Source organism: Anomaloglossus baeobatrachus, chromosome 4 (genome assembly GCF_048569485.1).
Source record: "Anomaloglossus baeobatrachus isolate aAnoBae1 chromosome 4, aAnoBae1.hap1, whole genome shotgun sequence".
NCBI lineage: Eukaryota > Metazoa > Chordata > Amphibia > Anura > Aromobatidae > Anomaloglossus > Anomaloglossus baeobatrachus.
Window position 1 is genome coordinate 232532563 of NC_134356.1, and position 23053 is coordinate 232555615.

Consider the following 23053-nt stretch of genomic DNA (forward strand, 5'->3'; position numbering starts at 1 on the left):
CACTTCATCATGTGTTTCCAAATATCTGGACCTACAAAAATGCCTTCCTTCAATTGTGCTTCGGAGAGTCCCTGAAACTCGGTACACAGGTACATAAACGTCTATCCTTCTTTCAGTAGAGCGGTCACAAACTGCTTCATATGTCCAGGCTTAATGCGGAGTAGTGACAGGAGAACTTTAGTGGGATCAACTAAACTTTCTGCAACTATCAAAGTTCCAAAGATGTTCTATTTGGCCAACGTTTTGGCTCCAGTGATGAGTCCTATCCTGGCTCTCCCATTCACACAAAAAGCACGGGTACTAAAGGGTACTTTACATGCTGCGACATCGCTAGCGATTTCGTTAGCGATGTGAAATTCTAGATCGCAAGTGCGATCTTTCGGGATCGCACATAGGTCATTTTACGCATGTGCGATCTCGAAAGATCGCACTTGCGATCTAGAATTTCACATCGCTAACGAGATCGCTAGCGATGTCGCAGCATGTAAAGTACCCTTTAGTGTATCCTCCTTGCACAGCAGCAACATTCAGATCACCACATATTGACCATCCTTAATTCTCGTAGTTCTTGAGAATAAAGTCTAAATTCTCATAGCTTTCCTTCAAGTGCCCAGAATGCTCTACAGGCACGGATGCCTACTTGCTGCCATTCTGCAGTAGCACAGATATCAGACTTTATTGGATGAATCAATAAAGAGTTTCCACTAGCTCACATTATACTTATGTTACATTTTTCCATCAGCATAGGAACATCACTACAATACACTAGAGCACCATCTTGAGAAAAGTATGGAAGGAATTCCTTTTGGAATTCTATTCTTTGGAAGCCTATGGAGTCAGTGTTTTTTGTTTTGTTTTTCTTTTAACAATCTGCATGTGACGGAATTTTTTCGATATTTTTACTGAGATCAGCGACTAAAATTATATAAAAATCACTTCTTACTTTGAAAACAATTTTATCCCTGTAGACCTGTGGGCCTCACACACACCACATAAATCGGAAAAGTGCTATCTGTTTATCGGACAGCACTCGGACCAATGTTATTCAGTGGGGCAATGCTGATTACCGATTTTTCTCACTGACAAAATTAGTCTGTAGTAAAAAAATAAATAAATTGCAGCATGCTGTGATATCACTTCAAAACATGATCTGTGTGGGAGAACAGAAAAAATAAAAATCTGATGCCCCACATAGCCACAGTACATCATCCAATTTTTTCAGACATTAAAATTCTGTAACATAGGAAACTAAATGATTGCATACGGATGATAAAGTGAGAAAAAAAATAAATAAATTGCCCCGCTTTTCTAGATAAAAAGGACAGAATTTTTTTTTTATACTGTTATGTGACTGTAGCCTTAGTCATACACTCCAAAAATCTGGCCTTTATTGAAGAGTAACAAAATGAAAGCCATTTTCTGAAAACAAATCATAACAAGTACCATTTGCAAATAGCCATGTAGGGGACACAGCTAGAATGTTAAACAAGGTGCTCTGGTCAGATGAGACCCAAGTAGAACTTTTTGGGCTAAATGCAAAACTCTATGTCTAGGGGAAAGCTAACACTGCACATCACCCTGAAAGCACCATCCCCATTGGCAAACATGGTGGTAGGTACCAGCATAATGTGGGGTTGCTTTTCTTCAGCAGGTACAAGGAAGCTGGTCAGAGTTGATGGAGAGATGGATGGAGCTAAATACAGGGCAATCGTGGAGGAAAACCTGTTAGAGGCTTCAGAAACATGAAATTAGGACATTGGTTGACCTTCCAGCAGGATAAAGGCACTAAACATACCGCCAGAGCTATAATGGATGGTATATATAAAAGTACGTGTGTGTGTGTGTGTGTGTGTGTGTGTGTGTGTGTGTGTGTGTGTGTGTGTGTGTGTGTGTGTGTGTGTGTGTGTGTGTGTGTGTGAAAATTGCTGGTCACAGACCCCTCCATCCAATCTCACTGAGCTGGGGCTAATTTGTAAAGAATGAGCAAAAATTGAAAAATTGAGATGTGTAAATCATGAGGAGACACACCTCAAAGACTTGGAACAGTAATTGTAGCAAAAGGTCGTCCTACAAATGTATTGACTCGGGGGCTGAAAAGAAATGCACATCACTATTTTCAGAACAATATATTTTTAAATATTTGGAGACATATATTATTTTGTTTACACTTCAAAGACTTGCTATGTAGTATCAATAAAATACATTTACATTTGTAGGTGTAACATGAACAATTAAAAGTTGATGGGGCATAAACACTTTTTCAAGGCACTGTAAATATACTTCTACTCACCTCTCTGCCCCCTCCAATCCTCACAGTCCCTGATCTGGTCCTCGCTGCATCTTCTGATCCTCCTCACAAGTGTGTTATGACCTTATGCACGCATGCGCAGAACTATCCTGGGCCTCAGAACCGGAAGTCCCAGCTCAAAGTGAGAGCCATGAGGATTTCAGAAGATGTGACATTTACCGGATGGGTGAAAGGGAGTGCTATGATGAGGATAAGAATTTCTCTTTTTTTTTTTTTGTTTACATATTACATTTATTGTGTGTAATTACATTCATGGAGAGTAACTTCTCTGCAAATAACATGTCCTATGAAAATCCAAGCGAATTGGCAAATTTGAATTTAGATAGGAAAGGATATGAAAGGATCCCGAAGGATACAAAATCACCAAGTGCTCCAGAAACTAGCTTGTTTTTGCTGTATTTAGATGTAAAGAGGTTTTCATACTTTCACCAATACACTTTTTAGATCCTTTGTCAGAATATTATTGCCTTTTTTGTCCAAGACAGTGACGTTGTTTCGAGTTCCGCAAAGAAAAACGTCTAATACATTAAGCTTGCTTCTTCCTTCTATATATACAAATTCAAATTTTGCCGGAGTCACTCATCTGTACTGATAATCCACCTTATCGCTCGCTGCCAAGCCCTTCATGTGCTGCCTATTCCCCAACTAACAATGGCTTACAAGGCAGCCATTTATTATCTGTCTCTCCATACATCTCCGTACTAGTCTCCAGATTCCATCCCACTCATAACTCATACATTCCTCACCCAGTCCTCTCCCAAGGATTGCCAATCATCTGGAATTCAGTACCGCAACATGTCCGATTGTCTCCCTCACTCGTTACCTGAAAACTCATCTTTTCAGGTAAGCCTATAGCCTGCAATAACCTTGCTACCACCTCACTATTCATATAGTGACAATTAGTCCATTAACTGCTCATGGTCGTAACCAAGCTGCAATGCCCTGCACATGAGGAAAGAGACATGGCTGTATCAGTAGAACTATACTACATTTCACATAAAAAAGCATTTGCTAATATTAGTAAAGGTAAAGTGGAGGTGAAAGGTTTAATGCCGCTCTGCTGTGTAAAGAAAGGGCAATCCAAGGGTTCCATGATGGTGAGTTTATTGAGTTACGCGTTTTGGAGATACCATCTCCTTCAGACTTGTTGTCTGATGATGACAAAAATGAAAAAAAGAGTTCAAACATCCTTAATGCAAAAAATTGTTTATTAAATTATAAAGGTGAGAGTGGGAGTGAAAAATTCTAGGGACGCTCATGCGTCAATCTCTGGCAGGTCATGCACCGATTGGACACTGGACCTATTCATACTTCCGTTCATGCAAATGATGTTACTCGCTGACGAAGGCTCACGCCGAAACGGCCGTCGGGTGGGCGCTCTTCCCTATCAAATACCGGTAATACTTTCTTGCAGTGCAGGATTACGAGCTTTGGGTTCCCTGCTCCCTATATCGATCTTGGTAAGCGGATGAGTGTTTATTATTCTTGGGGAGATAGTATGTTCTATCCCCTGTATAGTCTATTTATTTATGATCCCTTATGGATGACATCACACCATGGGCCCTGGGTACTAATATGGTATATATGGTTGCTTATAATCAGTGGCATTAAATACTCTGTTAGCACTTTGCAATTTACATTCTCAGACTCTCTGATGCAAATCTGCCGTAGGTGGTTATTTTTGTGATACTCACACAGTTCAGTCTGTAATCCTTGGGCTGTTTATATTACTTCTTAATATTATATATATATATATATATATATATATATATATATACATATACATACATACATACATACATACATACATATATTTAGTATTTGCAATTTTTTTTATATAATCTGTGCCTGCCTTGATTACCATTTTCCGGCATTGTAATTTATAGTATATTAAAATCTATGGATATTCCAATATTTAGCAATTACACTTGCTGTGGGAATTGTGTGCCCTTTTCCTGACCTGTGTGGTCACATTTTTCACCCCCCACTGTATCACCTTATAATTTAATAAACAATTTTTTGCATTAAGGAGGTTTAATCGCTTTTTCTTTTTTTGTCATTGTTCTTCCCTGCGATTTTGCTTTGTCCATCTATTTTTCCAAGCATAAATATTTATAATTTGATCTTTAGTCATTTTGGACAATATGATGAATTTGCTTTTGTTGAAATTTTTTGTTTATGTTATCTGATGATGGAGATAGACTCTAAGAAACGCGTAACACAATAAAATTACCATCAGTGTACCCTTGGTTTGCCTTTACTTTACACAGCAGCGCGGCATTAACCCTTTCATCACCGCTTCACCTTGGATCTCCACGTGAAGCTGCAGCAGCCGTGCTATCTATACGATTACAGGTGGTTGTGACTCGCACAACCCTACGAGGTGATCATCATTCTCTGTGCCTCACCAGGTGTGTCTCACTGGGATAAGACCCTGTTTTGCGCTTCTTTGTCTTCCAGTTTTTACTTCTATTATTAATTATTATTATTATACCTATTGGTATAAGATCTTAGAAATGGAAATACCCCTTTAAGTACTAGGGCAGACAAGAGGTTTCAACTTCCAGATATCCGATTGCACTGGGCTTTGCTGCCAAAAGAACTATGAATATATAGCAATATATCACAACTTCACATACAGACCTTGAAAGGGAAGAAGTGCATCATATTACCTGGCACTGACTGAAGAGATAAGGGTGCGTCTTCCCTGCAGTCTGCTCAGGGTTAAGCCACTGAAGGGCCGATGATTTGGGGGAGGTTTCAGAACAGATTTCCAAAATGGCTTCTTGTCCTCTATGCAAAATAAAAAAAAAACAAAAAACAAAGAAATAAATTAAATTAATACATAATGATTTAATGCTATACTATCTACCTTATAGAATTAATATGGTTACATTATGTAAGCATCAGCAGATTAGGCCAGCATGACCGTACTACACCATTTCATGAGCAGAGATTTTTTTCGTGTTGTGCTTTCCTTTTTTTTTTTTATTCCTTCCCCTTGGTCCATGAGCCATAACTCCAAGAGCCAAGCATTTTGTTCACAGACGTACAAGCGTTTGATTTTTGGAAGTAAGGGGCACTTTGCACACTACGACATCGCAGGTGCGATGTTGGTGGGGTCAAATTGAAAATGACGAACATCCGGCGTCGCAGGCGATATCGTGTGTAAAGCCTTTTTGATACGATTAAGGAGTGCAAAATCGTCATAATCGTATGATCGGTGTAGCGTCAGTCATTTCCATAATTTGGAAATGACCGATGTTACGATGTTGCTCCTCGCTCCAGCGGCATCACACATTGCTGTGTGTGAAGCTGCGGGACCGAGGAACATCTCCTGCCTGCGTCCTGTGGCTCACGCCAGCTATGCGGAAGGAAGGAGGTAGGCGGGATGTTTACGTCCCGCTCATCTCCGCCCCTCCGCTTCTATTGGCCGCCTGCCGTTTGACGTCGCTATGACGCCGCATGACCCGCCCCCTTAATAAGGAGGCGGGTCGCCGGCCAGAGCGACGTCGCAGGGCAGGTGAGTGCATGTGAAGCTGGCGTAGCGATAATGTTCGCTACGCCAACTATCACCATGATATCACAGCTGCGACGGGGGCGGGGACTATCGCGCTCGGCATCGCAAGCATCGGCTTGCGATGTCGTAGTGTGCAAAGTGCCCCTTAGAGTTGTACTTTTGAATGACACCATTCATTTTACCACAGCGTACTGGAAAATGTGAAACATTTCCACAAGCAGTGAAATGACACACAAAAAAAATATTATCATTTCTTATTGACATTTTTGATTAGTCCACCATAATGGTGGATAAAAACACGACAAAAAAAAAAAAAAAAACGAATGGAACTTTGTAAAAGAAAATGTTAGGCTGCTTTCACACTTACGTTGTTTTGCATCCGTCACAATCAGTAGTGTGACTGATGCGTTGCAGATAGTGGCACAACTGATCTGACTGATGCTGAAAAAAAAACGATCCGTTGCGTTTTGTTTTTTTTTACTGCTTTACTGGCTGATCGTTCACAAAAGCCAGCAAACGGGCGTTCAGCTGATCGTTCAAAAAAAGCGTCCGCCGGCCGATCAGCTGATCGTTCATGCCACTGGAACTGAATTTACAGTCGATCATGGTTTTTTACTGTGCGCATGCTCACAGTAAAAAAGAGAATTTTGTTTACTTACCGTAAATTCTTTTTCTTATAGTTCCGAAATGGGAAAAACATTACATTCAGTGTTGCTCCCACCTGACGGTCAGTCAGTAAACGTCAGATCCGTCAGCGGCGGATGCAACGCAAGGCCATCAGTCACAATCCGTCACTAATAGAAGTCTATGGGGAAAAAACGGTTTCCTGCAAAATATTTTGCAGGATACCATAATTCCTCAAGGCGACGGATTGTGACTGATGCAAAACAACACAAGTGTGAAAGCAGTCTAAAGCCTGCTTTAGACGCCTCAATGTATCTTACAATGTGTCGGCGGGGTCACGTCGTAAGTGACGCACATCCGGCATCGTAAGGTACATTGCAGTGTGTGACAGGTACGTGCGATTGAACGGTAAAACGTTCATCGCATACACATCGTACCTTTCTCTAGAATTGCACGTCAGGTTGTTCATCGTACCCAGGGTAGCACACATCGCAGTGTGTGACACCCCGGGAACGATGAACAGATCTTACCTACGTCCTGCGGCTACCGGCCCACAATGCGGAAGGAAGGAGGTGGGCGGGATGTTTACATCCCGCTCAGCTCCGCCTCTCCACTTCTATTGGCCGGCTGCCGCATGACGTCGATGTGACGCCGAACGTCCCTCCCACTCCAGGAAGTTGACGTTCGCTGCCCACATCGAGGTCGTATGGACGGGTAAGTACGTGTGACGGGGGTTAATAGTTTGTGCGGCACGTTAAACAAATTGAACGTGCCACACATACGATGGGGGCGTTGCAAATCGCATATGCTATCGTATGCGAAATTGCAAAGTGTAAAGCAGGCTTTAGATAGTGTCATCATTTTCCGAGACCCATAACACTTTCAATTTTCAGCCGCTGGAGCGGTGTGAAGATTTGTTTTCTGTGGGGCAAGACATTTTTTTTCGATTCCATTTTGGGACAGATACAGTCATATGAAAAAGTTTGGGCACCCCTATTAATGTTAACCTTTTTTCTTTATAGCAATTTGGGTTTTTGCAATAGCTATTTCAGTTTCATATATCTAATAACTGATGGACTCAGTAATATTTCTGGATTGAAATGAGGTTTATTGTACTAACAGAAAATGTGCAATCTGCATTTAAACAAAATGTGACCGGTGCAAAAGTATGGGCACCTCAACATAAAAATTACATTAATATTTTGTAGATCCTCCTTTTGCAAAAATAACAGCCTCTAGTCGCTTCTATTTGACCATTCCTGTTTACAAAACAATTCCAGTTCAGTTAAGTTTGATGGTCGCCGAGCATGGACAGGACGCTTCAAATCATCCCACAGATGTTCAATGATATTCAGGTCTGGGGACTGGGATGGCCATTCCAGAACATTGTAATTGTTCCTCTGCATGAATGCCTGAGTAGATTTGGAGCGGTGTTTTAGATCATTGTCTTGCTGAAATATCCATCCCCTGCGTAACTTCAACTTCGTCACTGATTCTTGCCCATTATTGTCAAGAATCTGCTGATACTGAGTTGAATCCATGCGACCCTCAACTTTAACAAGATTCCCGGTGTCGGCATTGGCCACACAGCCCCAAAACATGATGGAACCTCCACCAAATTTTACTGTGGGTAGCAAGTGCTTTTCTTGGAATGCCGTGTTTTTTTGCCTCCATGCATAACACCTCTTTGTATGACCAAACAACTCAATCTTTGTTTCATCAGTCCACAGGACCTGTAACTGGCTTGTCCAAATGTGCTTTTGCATACCTCAGGCGACACTGTTTGTGGCGTGCTTGCAGAAACTGCTTCTTTCGCATCCCTCTCCCATACAGCTTCTCCTTGTGCAACGTGTGCTGTATTGTTGACCGATGCACATTGACACCATCTGCAGCAAGATGATGCTGCAGGTCTTTGGAGGTGGTCTGTGAATTGTCCTTGACTGTTATCACCATTCTTCTTCTCTGCCTTTCTGATATTTTTCTTGGCCTGCCACTTCTGGGCTTAACAAGGACTGTACCTGTGTTCTTCCATTTCCTTACTATGCTCCTCACAGTGGAAATTGACAGTTTAAATCTCAGACAATTTTTTGTATCCTTCCCCTGAACAACTATGTTGAATAATCTTTGTTTTCTGATCATTTGAGAGTTTTTTTGAGGAGCCCATGATGCCACTCTTCATAGGAGATTCAAATAGGAGAACAACTTGCAAGTGGCCACCTTAAATACCTTTTCTCATGATTGGATTCACCTGCCTATGAAGTTCAAAGCTCAAAACCAATTTAGTGCTTTAGTAAGTCAGTAAAAAGTAGTTCGGAGTATTCAAATCAAGAAATTGATAAGGGTGCCCATACTTTTGCACCAGTCAAATTTTGTTTAAATGCGGATTGCACATTTTCTGTTAGTACAATAAACCTCATTTCAATCCAGAAATATTACTGAGTCCATCATTTATTAGATATATGAAACTGAAATAGCTGTTGCAAAATCCCAAATTGTTATAAGGAAAAAAGGTTAACATTAATAGGGGTGCCCAAACTTTTTCATATGACTATGAAATTTTAAATGCTTCTCATAGCATTCTCAAATAGCATTTAGCAGCATTGCTGGAAAAAAAAAATTGCTTTTTTTATTGTTCTGTTTACCAACTAGATAAATTAATTCTAGATTTTCAAAAATTGGACTATTCAGGATACGGTGATACCACGTACTTGTGTTTATTTGTCATCTTTATTTTTAATTGGAGAAAAAGGGGTGATTGGAACCATTTTTTTTTTTTTGCTGCATTTATTAGTCCCCTTAGGCTACGTTCTCATGATGAGCTTTTGGAGAGTTGTTTTTTTTTTATGTATTAAAAATTCTGCACCCATTTTGTAAATTAGGTGAAATGCGTTAGTATGCGTGTTTTTTTTTTTTTTAAATGAAACGGTTTTGTTTTCGTCGTTTAAATAAAGCTGCTTTGATTTTGATACTTTGTACTTGGCCTTGACAAAACTTTATTGATATAACAATGTGAGGATTACATGTGTTTGATATGTTTCCGCACCGAAAACGCATGTGTGTTTTTCACGTGTGGATTTTTTCTACATTTATGCCAAAAATCTGCCAGAGAGCTGTTAATACTACTGCCAGAGTTTGACAGCAGCATTTAACAGTTTAACATTTAAGGGTGGACCTCCACTCCACTCGTGTGTCACAGCCATTACCTGCCAAGTATGGGGTGAACGCAACCCGTGAGTCTGCTCCATACCCCCGCTACCGACTTACGCTATACAAGTAGGACGGATGTTGGTAGCAGGTAAAATTGAGCACCTCCTCCAATTACAGCAGCTCTACTGGAAAGAACGGCCACAGAAAAGTAAGGCTACTTTCACACTTGCGTTCAGCGGAGTCCGTCACTATGGAGAATAGCGCAGTCCGTTAACGCACTGCGCTATACTCTATAGACTTGTATGGATGACGCACTGTAACGCAAGTGACAGCGTTGCATCCGCTGGACGACGCAGCGTCGTTATTTTGACGCTGCGCCGGGCGGATGGAACGCTGCATGTAACGTTTTTATGAGCAGCGAAAACCTTTATTTTTCACTGCGCATGCTCTCTTTTTTTTGCTTTTTTTTTTTAAAATCACAAACTTTATTTTATTTCTCGGTGGCCGAACGTTCAGCTGAGCGCTCGGCCGCCGGCATGTCAGGGCACTCAGCTGAGCGCTCGGCCGCCGGCATGTCAGGGCACTCAGCTGAGCGCTCGGCCGCCGGCATGTCAGGGCACTCAGCTGAGCGCTCGGCCGCCGGCATGTCAGGGCACTCAGCTGAGCGCTCGGCCGCCGGCATGTCAGGGCACTCAGCTGAGCGCTCGGCCGCCGGCTATTAAGAGCGATCAGCTGATCGTTCACAATAGTCGGCTGCCGGTACTGTAAAGAAGTAAAAAAAAAAAAAAATAAGAAATAAATAACGCTCTCTGTTATTTTGTACGATCCGTAGCATTGCGTTGTGCCACTATATGCAACGCATCCGTTGCATCAGTCACACAACGCAATGCTACGGAAGCCGTCCAACGCAAGTGTGAAACTAGCCTAAGAAACACTGTTCTAGAACCAAAAGTTCTGCTCCCAGTAATAAAGATACAAATGTTCCCTTCAACCAACTGGTGTATACCACAGAACTTCCCTTTGGGTGCAGCCATATTTCCAGATTTATTCTAGGCCTAACAATCTATGATTAAACTACGTCATAGGTTATTAACCAATTAAAGTGGTTTTCTACTTCTAGGATTCGGGCTTCTAATTGCCACAGAGTCAAAATGATAAACCCACCCTCTCCTGATCCCACCACTCTCACCTTCGTTTTTGTGGCTGCAGCAGTGACGTCACAACATACAGCACACGTCTGAGCAGATATGGACAATATGGCTGGTTCGTGTGAGGGAGAGTACTATTTGACTTTAGTAATTTTAACCCAGTGTAGGCCATTAGAGACCAGAGTGGTGTAAGTGGAAAACCCTAAGGCTACTTTCACACATCCGGTTTGAGCACTTCGGCTCAATCCGGCTGTGAAACCTATGCAACGGATGCGGCGAAAACACCGCATCCTTTGCATAAGTTTTTACATGCGGCTCGTCCGTTTTTTTTCCGGTTGCGGCACGCTACTGAGCATGCGCAGTGGAAGAAACCGCATGCGGCGTCCGAATGCGGTTTTTGCCGCATCGCGCCGCATTCGGTGTCCATAGACATGCATTGAAAAATGCGCCGCAGCGGCTGATGCGGCGCGATGCGGTTTTTTTTGCTGGAGCAAAAAACGTGCCAGGGAACGTTCCATCCGGCCACCGCATCGGCTAAATCTGCCGCATGCGACAAAAAACGGACGGAACGCAAGCCCATGCGGCACAATGCGGCGCCAATGAAAGTCAATGCTGGAAAAAAAAGGAAACCGGCGGCAAAAAAAACCCGTTTTTTGTTTTTTCAGCAGAGCGCCGGATTGTGCCGCACTGCTACAGCCGGATGTGTGAAAGTAGCCTAAGGGTGCTTTCACACACAAGTTTTTTGCCATCAGGCATAATGCGGCAAAAACCTGAAAAAAACGGATCCGGCATCTGTTGCCGCCAGATCCGTTTTTTTCCTCAAAGACTTCTATTAGCGCCGGATTGTGCCAGATGGCCTTGCGTTCCATCCGGCTTTTGCCGGATCCAGCAAAATTTGCTTGTCCGGCGGCTGGATGGAACGCTGAGGGGAACATTTCTTGTCTCTGGCGAAAAACCGTATCGTGCCGGATACGGCGCCATACGGTGTGTTTTATAATGGAAGCCTATGGACGCCGGATCCGGCATAATGCAGCAAAGAAGGGAATTTTGTTTACTTACCGTAAATTCCTTTTCTTCTAGCTCCTATTGGGAGACCCAGACAATTGGGTGTATAGCTTCTGCTTCCGGAGGCCACACAAAGTATTACACTTAAAAAAGTGTAACCCCTCCCCTCTGCCTATACACCCTCCCGTGGATCACGGGCTCCTCAGTTTTGGTGCAAAAGCAGGAAGGAGAAAACTTATAAATTGGTCTAGGGTAAATTCAATCCGAAGGATGTTCGGAGAACTGAAAACCATGAACCAAAAGAACAATTCAACATGAACAACATGTGTACACAAAAGAACAACCAGCCCGAAGGGAACAGGGGCGGGTGCTGGGTCTCCCAATAGGAGCTAGAAGAAAAGGAATTTACGGTAAGTAAACAAAATTCCCTTCTTCTTTGTCGCTCCATTGGGAGACCCAGACAATTGGGACGTCCAAAAGCAGTCCCTGGGTGGGTAAAAGAATACCTCAATAAAAAGAGCCGCAACGGCCCCCTCTTACAGGTGGGCAACCGCCGCCTGAAGGACTCGCCTACCTAAACTGGCGTCTGCCGAAGCATAGGTATGCACTTGATAGTGTTTCGTGAAAGTGTGCAGACTAGACCACGTAGCTGCCTGACACACCTGCTGAGCCGTAGCCCGGTGCCGCAATGCCCAGGACACACCCACGGCTCTGGTAGAATGGGCTTTCAGCCCTGAAGGAAGCGGAAGCCCAGAAGAACGGTAGGCTTCGAGAATCGGTTCCTTGATCCACCGAGCCAAGGTTGACTTGGAAGCCTGCGAACCCTTACGCTGGCGAGCGACAAGGACAAAGAGCGCATCTGAACGACGCAGGGGCGCCGTGCGAGACACGTAGAACCGGAGTGCTCTCACTAGATCCAAAGAGTGCAAATCCTTTTCACATTGGTGAATTGGATTAGGGCAAAATGAAGGCAAGGAGATATCTTGATTGAGATGAAAAGGAGATACCACCTTAGGGAGAAAATCCGGGACCGGACGCAGAACCACCTTATCCTGGTGAAACACCAGGAAGGGGGCTTTGCATGACAGCGCTGCAAGCTCAGACACTCTCCGGAGTGATGTAACTGCCACTAGAAAGGCCACCTTCTGCGAAAGACGTGATAAAGAGACATCCCGCAGCGGCTCGAAAGGTGGTTTCTGAAGAGCCGTTAGCACCCTGTTAAGATCCCAGGGTTCCAGCGGACGTTTGTAAGGTGGGACTATGTGGCAAACTCCCTGCAGGAACGTGCGGACCTGCGGAAGCCTGGCTAGGCGCTTTTGAAAAAACCCTTGACAAACCCTTGTCCATTCCGGATTGAAGGAATGAAAGAAAAGTGGGTAAGGCAAACGGCCATGGAGGAAAACCGTTATCAGAGCACCAGGATAAGAAGATTTGCCAAGACCTGTAATAAATCTTGGCGGACGTTGGCTTCCTGGCCTGTCTCATGGTGGCAATGACATCCTGAGATAACCCTGAAGACGCTAGGAGCCAGGACTCAATGGCCACACAGTCAGGTTGAGGGCCACAGAATTCAGATGGAAAAACGGGCCTTGTGACAGCAAGTCTGGGCGATCTGGAAGCGCCCACGGTTGTCCCACCGTGAGATGCCACAGATCCGGGTACCACGACCGCCTCGGCCAATCTGGAGCGACGAGAATGGCGCGACGGCAGTCGGATCTGATCTTGCGTAACACTCTGGGCAGCATCGCCAGAGGAGGAAACACGTAAGGCAGTCGAAACTGCGAACAATCCTGAACTAACGCATCCGCCGCCAGAGCTCTGTGATCCAGAGACCGAGCCATGAATGCTGGGACTTTGTTGTTGTGCCGTGACGCCATGAGATCGACGTCCGGCGTTCCCCAGCGGCGACAGATCTCTCGAAACACTTCTGGGTGTAGAGACCATTCCCCCGCATCCATGCCCTGACGACTGAGAAAATCTGCTTCCCAGTTTTCTACGCCCGGGATGTGAACTGCGGAGATGGTGGAGGCTGTGGCTTCCACCCACTGCAGAATCTGCCGGACTTCCTGGAAGGCTTGACGACTGCGAGTGCCGCCTTGGTGGTTGATGTATGCGACGGCAGTGGCGTTGTCCGACTGGATACTGATCTGCCTGCCCTCCAGCCACCGATGGAAAGCCAATAAGGCTAGATACACTGCCCTTATCTCCAGAACATTGATCTGAAGGGAAGACTCTATCGGAGTCCAGGTTCCCTGAGCACTGTGGTGGAGAAAAACCGCTCCCCACCCTGACAGGCTCGCGTCCGTGGTGACCACAGCCCAGGTTGGGGGTAGGAAGGATTTTCCCTGCGATAGAGAACTGGGAAGGAGCCACCACTGAAGAGACGTCTTGGTTGCAAGGGAAAGAGAGACTTTCCTGTCGAGGGAAGCCGACCTCCTGTCCCATTTGCGGAGAATGTCCCATTGGAGTGGCCGCAGATGGAATTGCGAACGGCACTGCCTCCATCGCTGCCACCATCTTCCCCAGGAAGTGCATGAGGCGCCTTAAGGGGTGTGACTGACCCCGAAGAAGAGATTGCACCCCTGTCTGCAGAGAAAGCTGTTTGTCCCGCGGTAGCTTGACTACCGCTGACAGTGTATGAAACTCCATCCCGAGGTAAGTCAGTGATTGGGTCGGTGTCAACTTGGATTTCGGGAAGTTGATGATCCACCCGAACTGCTGGAGAGTCGCCAGAGCGACGGTAAGGCTGTGTTGACACGCCACCCGAGAAGGGGCCCTGACTAGGAGATCGTCTAAGTAGGGAATCACCGAGTGGCCCTGAGAGTGTAGGACCGCCACAACGGATCCCATGACTTTGGTGAAAACCCGTGGGGCTGTCGCCAGGCCGAAAGGCAATGCCACGAACTGAAGGTGTTCGTCCCCGATGGCGAAACACAAGAAGCGTTGATGCTCGGGTGCGATCGGCACGTGGAGATAAGCATCCTTGATGTCGATCGATGCTAGGAAGTCTCCTTGTGACATCGAGGCGATGACCGAGCGGAGAGATTCCATCCGAACCGTCTGGTTCTCACAGGTCTGTTGAGTAGTTTGAGGTCCAGAACGGGACGGAATGATCCGTCCTTTTTTGGCACCACGAACAAGTTGGAGTAAAAGCCGCGACCACGTTCCTGAAGGGGAACGGGGGATCACAACTCCTTCTGTCTTCAGAGCGTCCACTGCCTGAAAAAGTGCGTCGGCCTGAGCGAAGGGCGGAGAGGTTCTGAAGAAACGAGCCGCAGGACGAGAGCTGAACTCTATCCTGTAACCGTGAGACAGAATGTCTCTCACCCATCGGTCTTGAACATGTGGCCACCAGGCGTCGCCAAAGCGGGAGAGCCTGCCACCGACCGAGGATGCGGCTAGGGGATGCCGAGAGTCATGAGGATGCCGCCTTGGAGGCAGTGCCTCCTGCGGCCTTTTGGGGGCGTGACTTGGACCGCCACGCATAGGAGTTCCTCTGGCCTTTCTCCGGCCTGCTGGACGAAGAGGATTGGGGCTTGGCGGAGGGACGAAAGGACCGAAACCTCGATTGTATTTTTCGTTGCTGAGGTCTCTTAGGTTTGGATTGGGGTAAGGAGAAGTCCTTTCCCTTGGATTCCTTAATAATCTCATCCAATCGTTCGCCAAACAAGCGGTCGCCAGAAAACGGCAAACCAGTTAAGAACCTCTTGGAGGCCGAGTCTGCCTTCCATTCGCGCAGCCACATGGCCCTGCGGACTGCCACAGAGTTAGCGGATGCCACAGCTGTACGGCTAGCAGAGTCTAGGACTGCGTTCATGGCGTAGGAAGAAAAAGCTGACGCTTGAGAAGTCAAAGACGCAACTTGCGGAGCAGAATTACGTGTGACAGCATTAATCTCAGCCAGACAAGCTGAGATAGCTTGGAGTGCCCACACGGCTGCAAAGGCCGGGGCAAAAGACGCGCCCGTGGCCTCATAGATGGACTTCACCAGAAGCTCTATCTGCCTGTCAGTGGCATCCTTTAGCGATGAGCCCATCTGCAACCGATACCACAGATCTAGCCGCCAATCTAGAGACTGGAGGATCCACCTTGGGACACTGAGCCCAACCCTTAACGACCTCGGAGGGGAAGGGGTAATGCGTGTCAGTGAGGCGCTTAGTAAAGCGCTTGTCCGGAACCGCTCTGGGCTTCTGGACAGCATCTCTGAAGTTAGAGTGATCGAAAAACGCACTACGTGTACGTTTGGGGAACCTAAACTGGTGTTTCTCCTGCTGAGACGCCGACTCCTCTACAGTAGGAGGCGGGGGAGAGAGATCTAACACCTGGTTGATGGACGAGATAAGATCATTCACTAAGGCGTCCCCTTCAGGTGTATCAAGGTTAAGGGCGACGTCAGGGTCAGAGCCCTGAGCTGCGACGTCCGCCTCGTCCTCCAGAGAGTCCTCAAGCTGGGAACCCGAGCAGCGTGAAGAAGTCGGGGAAGATTCCCAGCGAGCCCACTTAGCCTGTCTAGGACTGTGGTCCGGGCAGGAGTCCTCCACGTGAGACCTAGGGCCCAACCTGGGAGCGCGCAGCGGCGCGGACTGAGAGGGGCCTGGAGGCGACGATCCAACAGGGGACGGGGCCTGTGTAAGGACCGGTCTGGACTGCAAAGCTTCTAGCAGCTTGGCAGACCATTTGTCCATAGACTGAGCCATGGAATGTGAAAGTGACTCAGAGAGTTTCTCGGCAAAAGAGGCGAACTCTGTCCCTGCCGCCTGGACAGGGAGAGCAGGGGGGTCTACATGAGCCGAGGGGCCCACTAGTGACCGAGGCTCCGGCTGAGCAAGCGAAGCAAGGGTCGAGCACTGCTCACAGTGAGGGTAGGTGGAACCCGCAAGGTAACATAGCCCCACAAAAGGTACAGGCCGCAAAAAAACCCTGTGCCTTAACAGCTTTGCTCCTTGTGGACGACATGCTGTTGTCTCCTAGGAGAATGATCACTGAAGGTATATGGGCAAAAAAAGGGTATACAGCCCGACCGAACAGAAATATATATATATATATATAAATACGTATCTATTCCGGCACCCTAGGGGGACCAGCACCGGGTGACCGGTGTGGCTTACCGACCGCTAAAAAGCGGAGTGCGTGTCCTCCAGATTCCCTGCCTTAGGTCCCCCGGAGCTGCAGAGCTCTTCCTGAGAATCCTCCACCGGCAGAATGCCAAAAAATGGCTGCCGGAGCTCTCAGGGGAGGAGTGGAGCCGTGGGCGGCGCCAGGAAAGTGCGGGAATCTGGGGTCCCCACAGTGATCAGTGAGGGGGGAGGAAACATGCAGGATGGTCCGGCCCTCACATCCGACGTCAGGTCGGCAGTCCCGCCCTTACCCCTGACAGGCAGGCCCGGGGGCGGGATTTTTGCGACTAGGCTGCGATGAAGCCGGGGACTAAATTTGAGACCGCGCCCGACAAGCAGGCACGGTCGGCGCGGAAGTCCGCCGGTCTTCTCAATTCACCAGCTGCCGCAGCGTCCGGGAAGAAGGTGCGCTCCCTGCACAGTCCCCTATGGGGACACAGAGTACCTTAGAGTTGCAGGGCCCGGTCCCTGAGGTTGAATAGACTCCTGTCCGGCAGATTCCCACAGGGGCTGCGGAGGGAGCACGGTCCCAGTAAATGGATGACCGCTCAGGATCCCACTTCTCCCAGAGCCGCTAAGGGATGGTGAAGGAGACGGCATGAGGCTCCGGCCTTTGTACCCACAATGGGTACCTCAACCTTAACAACACCGCCGACGTAGTGGGGTGAGAAGGGAACATGCCGGCGGCCCCGTGGGGGCCCTCTTTTCTTCCAACCGACATAACTAATATGAGAATGCATGAGTGGATGTGTGCCTCCTTCCACACAAAGCATAAAACTGAGAAGCCCGTGATGCACGGGAGGGTGTATAGGCAGAGGGGAGGGGTTACACTTTTTTAAGTGTAATACTTTGTGTGGCCTCCGGAGGCAGAAGCTATACACCCAATTGTCTGGGTCTCCCAATGGAGCGACAAAGAAAAAAGGATACGGCCGCCAGATCCGTTTTTTGAACTGAGCATGCTCAGCATCACAACGGATCTGTCAAAATACTGAAGGAACTGATGGAGAAAAACTGATGCAACTGATCCGTTTTCTCGCCGGATCCGTCGCATCAGTTTTTTCGCCGGATCATGCCTGATGCCAAAAAACTGATGTGTGAAAGCAGCCTAAGGCTACTTTCACACATCCGGCTTGAGCTCTGCGGCTCAATCCGGCTGTGAAGCCTATGCAACGGATGCGGTGAAAACACCGCATCCTTTGCATAAGTTTTTTACATGCGGCCGGTCCGGTTTTTGCCGCTTGCGGCATGCTACTGAGCATGCGCAGTGGCAAAAACCGCATGCGGCGGCCGGATGCGGTTTTTGCCGCATCGCGCCGCATCCGGCATCCATAGGGATGCATTGGGAAAAGCGCCGCATCGGCTGGATGCGGCGCGATGCGGTTTTTTTTTTGCCGGAGCAAAAAACGTGCCAGGGAACGTTCCATCCGGCCGCCGCATCGGCTAAATCTGCCGCATGCGGCAAAAGCCGGACCGAACGCAACCCCATGCGACACAATGCGGCACTAATTAAAGTCTATGCAGGAAAAACGCAACCGGCAGCAAAAAAAAAACGGTTGCGGTTTTCCTGCAAAGTGCCGGATTGTGCCGCATTGCAAAAGCCGGATGTGTGAAAGCAGCCTTAGGAGGTACAGTATGTCCACACATAGGTTATAACACCAACAAACAAAAAACACGTGACATAAGCTTCCTTGTAATTGTAATGGGAAATGTGTCCATTCAGGTTTTGTTCTGCTGGTTTTTAAGTGTATGGGGAAAAAATCAAATTAACATGTCAATTTTTCATGGAAAATGTGCCAAATTTTACATGGTGTTGCAATAAAAGTGAACAAAGAAAAAAAAAAGCTCCATACACAAAGATAGAAAGAAAAACCTTATGTTTAAGACATTTCTAGAGGTGGATTTTTCCTTCTAATGTGTGACCATGCTCAATGATTATTTCCTATTAATAAAAATCTATGACATATAGACATCTTACAGCCAACTCCCAGTGGTTGAATTCCCCAGGATTACAGGCTGATCGCAGGGAGGTTCACCAGCATTTAGAGAAATGCACCTAAACCTTCAGCCCAAACAGATTCAGGGACAATAGCTGTGATCACCAGCAGCTCCTCGTGTCACTGTACTCAGCGGTGACAGGAGTAGCAGCCGCAACACCAGGCTCACAGGAAGAGGTTCCGGGAGCAGAGGTTCGGGATGGGGTGAGAACCAGGGGCGGGGAAGCAATGATCGCATCCGAACATCCATAGCACAATGCCTGGCCGCAGATCACTGCTCCCCGCCGCTGCTGTGTTCAAAGCAAAGCAGAGAAATCACATGCTGCTTTCCTCTGAATTAACTGACACAGCTCTGCTATATCACTGCATACTGATATAGCAGAGCTGCGTACTGTATGCAGCTTTATGGGGCACTATATATGGAACATGGTATTGCGAAGCATGATATTGCGAAGCACAGTATATCATGGGGCACGGTATTGCCAAGTACGGTATATTATGGGGCACGGTATTACACAGCACTGTATACTATGGGGCACGGTACTGTAAAGCATCGTATATTATGAGGCACGGTATTGCAGTGCACAGTATATTAAGGGGCACGGTATTGCATTGCACGGTATATTATGGGGCACGGTATATTAAGGGGCACGGTATATTATGTGGCACGGTATAACAGAGCACAGTACATTATGGTGCACAGTATTGTGGAGCACGGTACATTGTGGGGCACAGTATACAGTGGGACACTATGCCACCTGTCATTGGTGACACTTTAGACATATTAAGATCACTTTGCAGTCACCAACCAAATGGCTTTGCACTGTGTCCTAAATTTCCTCTTTCCTTATCCTTTTGGAAACACCCAGGTTGGGAGGGGAGGGGACATCACACACAGGAGAGCAGATTCTGCCCACTTTACTGCAGTTGTAATCTAGGTTAGTTTTACACTTTTTTCAGTTTTTCAGCAGCTGCTCCCCCTAGTGTTTAAAAGTGGAACATTTAAAACTTTTTGAATTATTATTTCATATTTTGCTCAATTAAAACAAATATTTAAACAAGACATTAAAACATTAATAATATATTTTTTCAGTTTATGTTTTTTTTATGCCACTTTCCCTTTAATGCAATGAACGTTGTAAATCTAAGGGGCACTTTGAACACTACAACATCGCAAGCCGATGCTGCGATGCCGAGCGCGATAGTCTCCGCCCCCGTCGCAGCTGCGATATCATTGTGATAGCTGCCGTAGCGAATATTATCGCTATGGCAGCTTCACATGCACTCACCTGTCGTGTGACGTCGCTCTGGCCGGCGAACCGCCTCCTTATTAAGGGGGTGGGTCGTGGGCGTCACTGCGACGTCACACGGCAGGCGGCCAATAGAAGCGGAGGGGCGGAGATGAGTGGGATGTAAACATCCCGCCCACCTCCTTCCTTCTGCATAGCCGACGGGAGCCGCGGTGACGCAGGTAGGAGATGTTCCTCGCTCCTGCGACTTCACACACAGCGATGTAAGCTGACGCAGGAGCGAGGAACAACATCGGACCGTCGGTGTCAGCGTAATTATGGATTTCGCCGACGCTACACCGATGATACGATTACGACGATTTTGCGCTCGTTAATCGTATCATCTAGGATTTACACACTACGATGTCGATAGCGACGCAGGAAGTGCGTCACTTTCGCCGTGACCCCACCGACATCGCACCTGCGATGTCGTAGTGTGCAAAGTACCCCTAAGGCCCAATATCTAGATGCACAAGTACAAATAAATAAGACGAGAGACTGCCAAGTAAGGAGCCACAGGGTGTGAATCATTACAGTGGCAAACTTCGTACTTCGCTCAGTCATTACGTACAATAGCAGGACGAGTGATAAAACTGGTCAGAGTCTTCGCAATCTACAAGTTTGCAAAATGTAATCACACTTTCAAAGCAATCCAAAGTCTTAGAAGTCAAAGAGCCTCAAGAACATGATCAGAATCTCCTACCGTGCAAGAACTGATTACCTGCCTGCCAAGACCAGCCATTAAATATAGTTATTCATTGGAGAAGGAGACAATAAAAACTCAAAATGTTTATCACCGCACAAATGTATTAGGAATAAAGGCACTTGTACCTGGTCAGGGGGGATGGAAGGGTGATTTGCAGGGGGGTGCCCTTAAAGCTGTGAGCTGCCCCAAGGGAAAATTTGGCTTCTTGTCCATTTAGAGAAACTTTTTTGATGGTGAGATCTTTGGTGTCCAAAATCTATGGAGAATAAACAAAAAAATAGAAATAAGCACATACAAATCATAAGGAAGAAGTGCAAACAGTTCAGTGGTAAGAATACTCCGAATAAACACATGAAATTCCTAGGCATTGGTTAAGTGTGTGTTCAGTGGTCACGGCTCTGCCCTACAGGCCGTGTCTGGTATACACAGGGTTACAACACAGTGAATAGAGGGGATTGGCATTCTGAAAGAACTAAAAATCCCACCATGATTCTCACCAAAATTTATTAATTCTTCTTAACTGTACCATACAGTTTGTACTCTGAGAAACACAAAAGAACGAGGGCCAAACCTGAACATTTTGGTGGGTATGGAGAAGTACAGATTCTGACTACAGATGTAAAGAAATGAGGAATCAGGCCATGTAAGATGTGAATAGTGATCTAATGGGAAATCCACCACCAGAGGTGTCCAGGAGCAGATAATGACCTTCTTCCTATAGGGAACACATGCACACATGGCTGAGTGTTCATGAGTAAGAAGGGATGCGTTAAAGGGAACCGGTCACCTCGGATAACACTATTTACCTGCATACATAGGGTTAATAGTTACAATGCTGTCCGGCTGCCTTACTGAAAGCGCGGCTACTGGAAAAAAAAATGTAATTTATTCCTCTCAGTAGCCTCTGGCTTTCAGTTATAGAGGTGTGGCGGCACGCCTTCAGTCACTACTCACTATACTGTGACCCGAGATTTTGATTGACAGATGGGTCTACTGCAGATCAGTGCAGAGCCTGCTGTCAGGGAGTGCTCACTAAACTGCCGCTGACAGTGTAGTGAGCAGCGATTGAAGCCACACCAGCAAGCATCTATAACTGAAAGCCAGCAGCTACTGGGAGGAATAAAGTTTATTTTCTCCTGGTAGCTGCACAACATTGTAACCCTATAAACCAGTTGATTTACACTATAGCTGCAGGTAAATAGCGTTCTCAGAGCTGACCGTTTACAAATTGCAGGTGGCTGTCAACCTTCGATGGTGTACAGCCAGCCTTAGATCAATCCAGCTACCTAAACTGAATATAAAAACACACAATACTGGGGATGAATAGAGAAAACAATCCTGATAGATACACAACACTGAACCAGAAAGAAACTAAATTGCTAAAGTTACAAAGTATAAAATTACAAAGCAGTAAGTGAATATTTGCAAGAAATTGCAGTAAGTACAGAGAAGCTACAATACAATGTAATACTGTACATTGGATCAATGGCCGTACAATGCTAATAACAACCATGAGACCTGATACCATCACTAGAACCTGCAGCGATACAGCCAAGAATGAGGGAACTGCTGCATGAAACTTAATGTACCGCACAGTATATCATGGTCCAGGGGTGTGCCAAGTCTTTGGGTCTGTGAAATACTCGGACAGCACAGACATACTACTAACTCTCTAGTGCTGTCACTTTTTAATAAAAGCTTTTTTTAACAAAATTAAAAAAAAGTGATGAAACGGATACTGAAATCTGACACTGTCCAAAGACAGAAGAAAATCTGACCCACCAGGTGGATGAAAATCCGGTCAATTTCCTTCACGTACGAGAGAGAAAAAAAAAGAAATTCCTTAATCAAGCTCAATTCTATATGTAGTACAAGAGGGTTACAGTCACAGATGTGGGCAGGGTGTGATGGCACAAGTCATGGCACGGCCTGGAAGTTGTACTTGCACCCACAAAATATCTGAGGTTAATTAATGTTAATCTACTATTCAAACAGCCGGTTGTTGTAGTAGTGATCGCCTAATGGGCGTGATATAGTGAGAGTGAGCCAAAAGAGGAGAGAGCGAGCTAGAGACAAAAAGTAAAAAAGAGAGACAGACCCAAAGGGGGGGGGGGGGGAAGAGAAAGAGAAAAAGAGAAAAAGAGAAAAAGAGAAAAAGAGAAAAAGAGAAAAAGAGAGAAAGAGAGAAAGAGAGA

The 23053-nt window shown here is 46.3% G+C and overlaps 1 protein-coding gene across 1 annotated transcript in view; it reads right to left on the reverse strand.

Moving 5' to 3' along the window:
* Nucleotides 1–23053, reverse strand: part of LTA4H (leukotriene A4 hydrolase) — a 109388-nt gene that overhangs the window by 77339 nt on the left and 8996 nt on the right. Inside the window, exons 2-3 of the mRNA XM_075344741.1 lie at nt 20984–21114; nt 4981–5101 (exon numbers count right to left, since the gene is read on the reverse strand). Coding sequence (XP_075200856.1) covers nt 4981–5101; nt 20984–21114 — 252 coding nt within the window. The remainder of the gene's footprint in view (nt 1–4980; nt 5102–20983; nt 21115–23053) is intronic.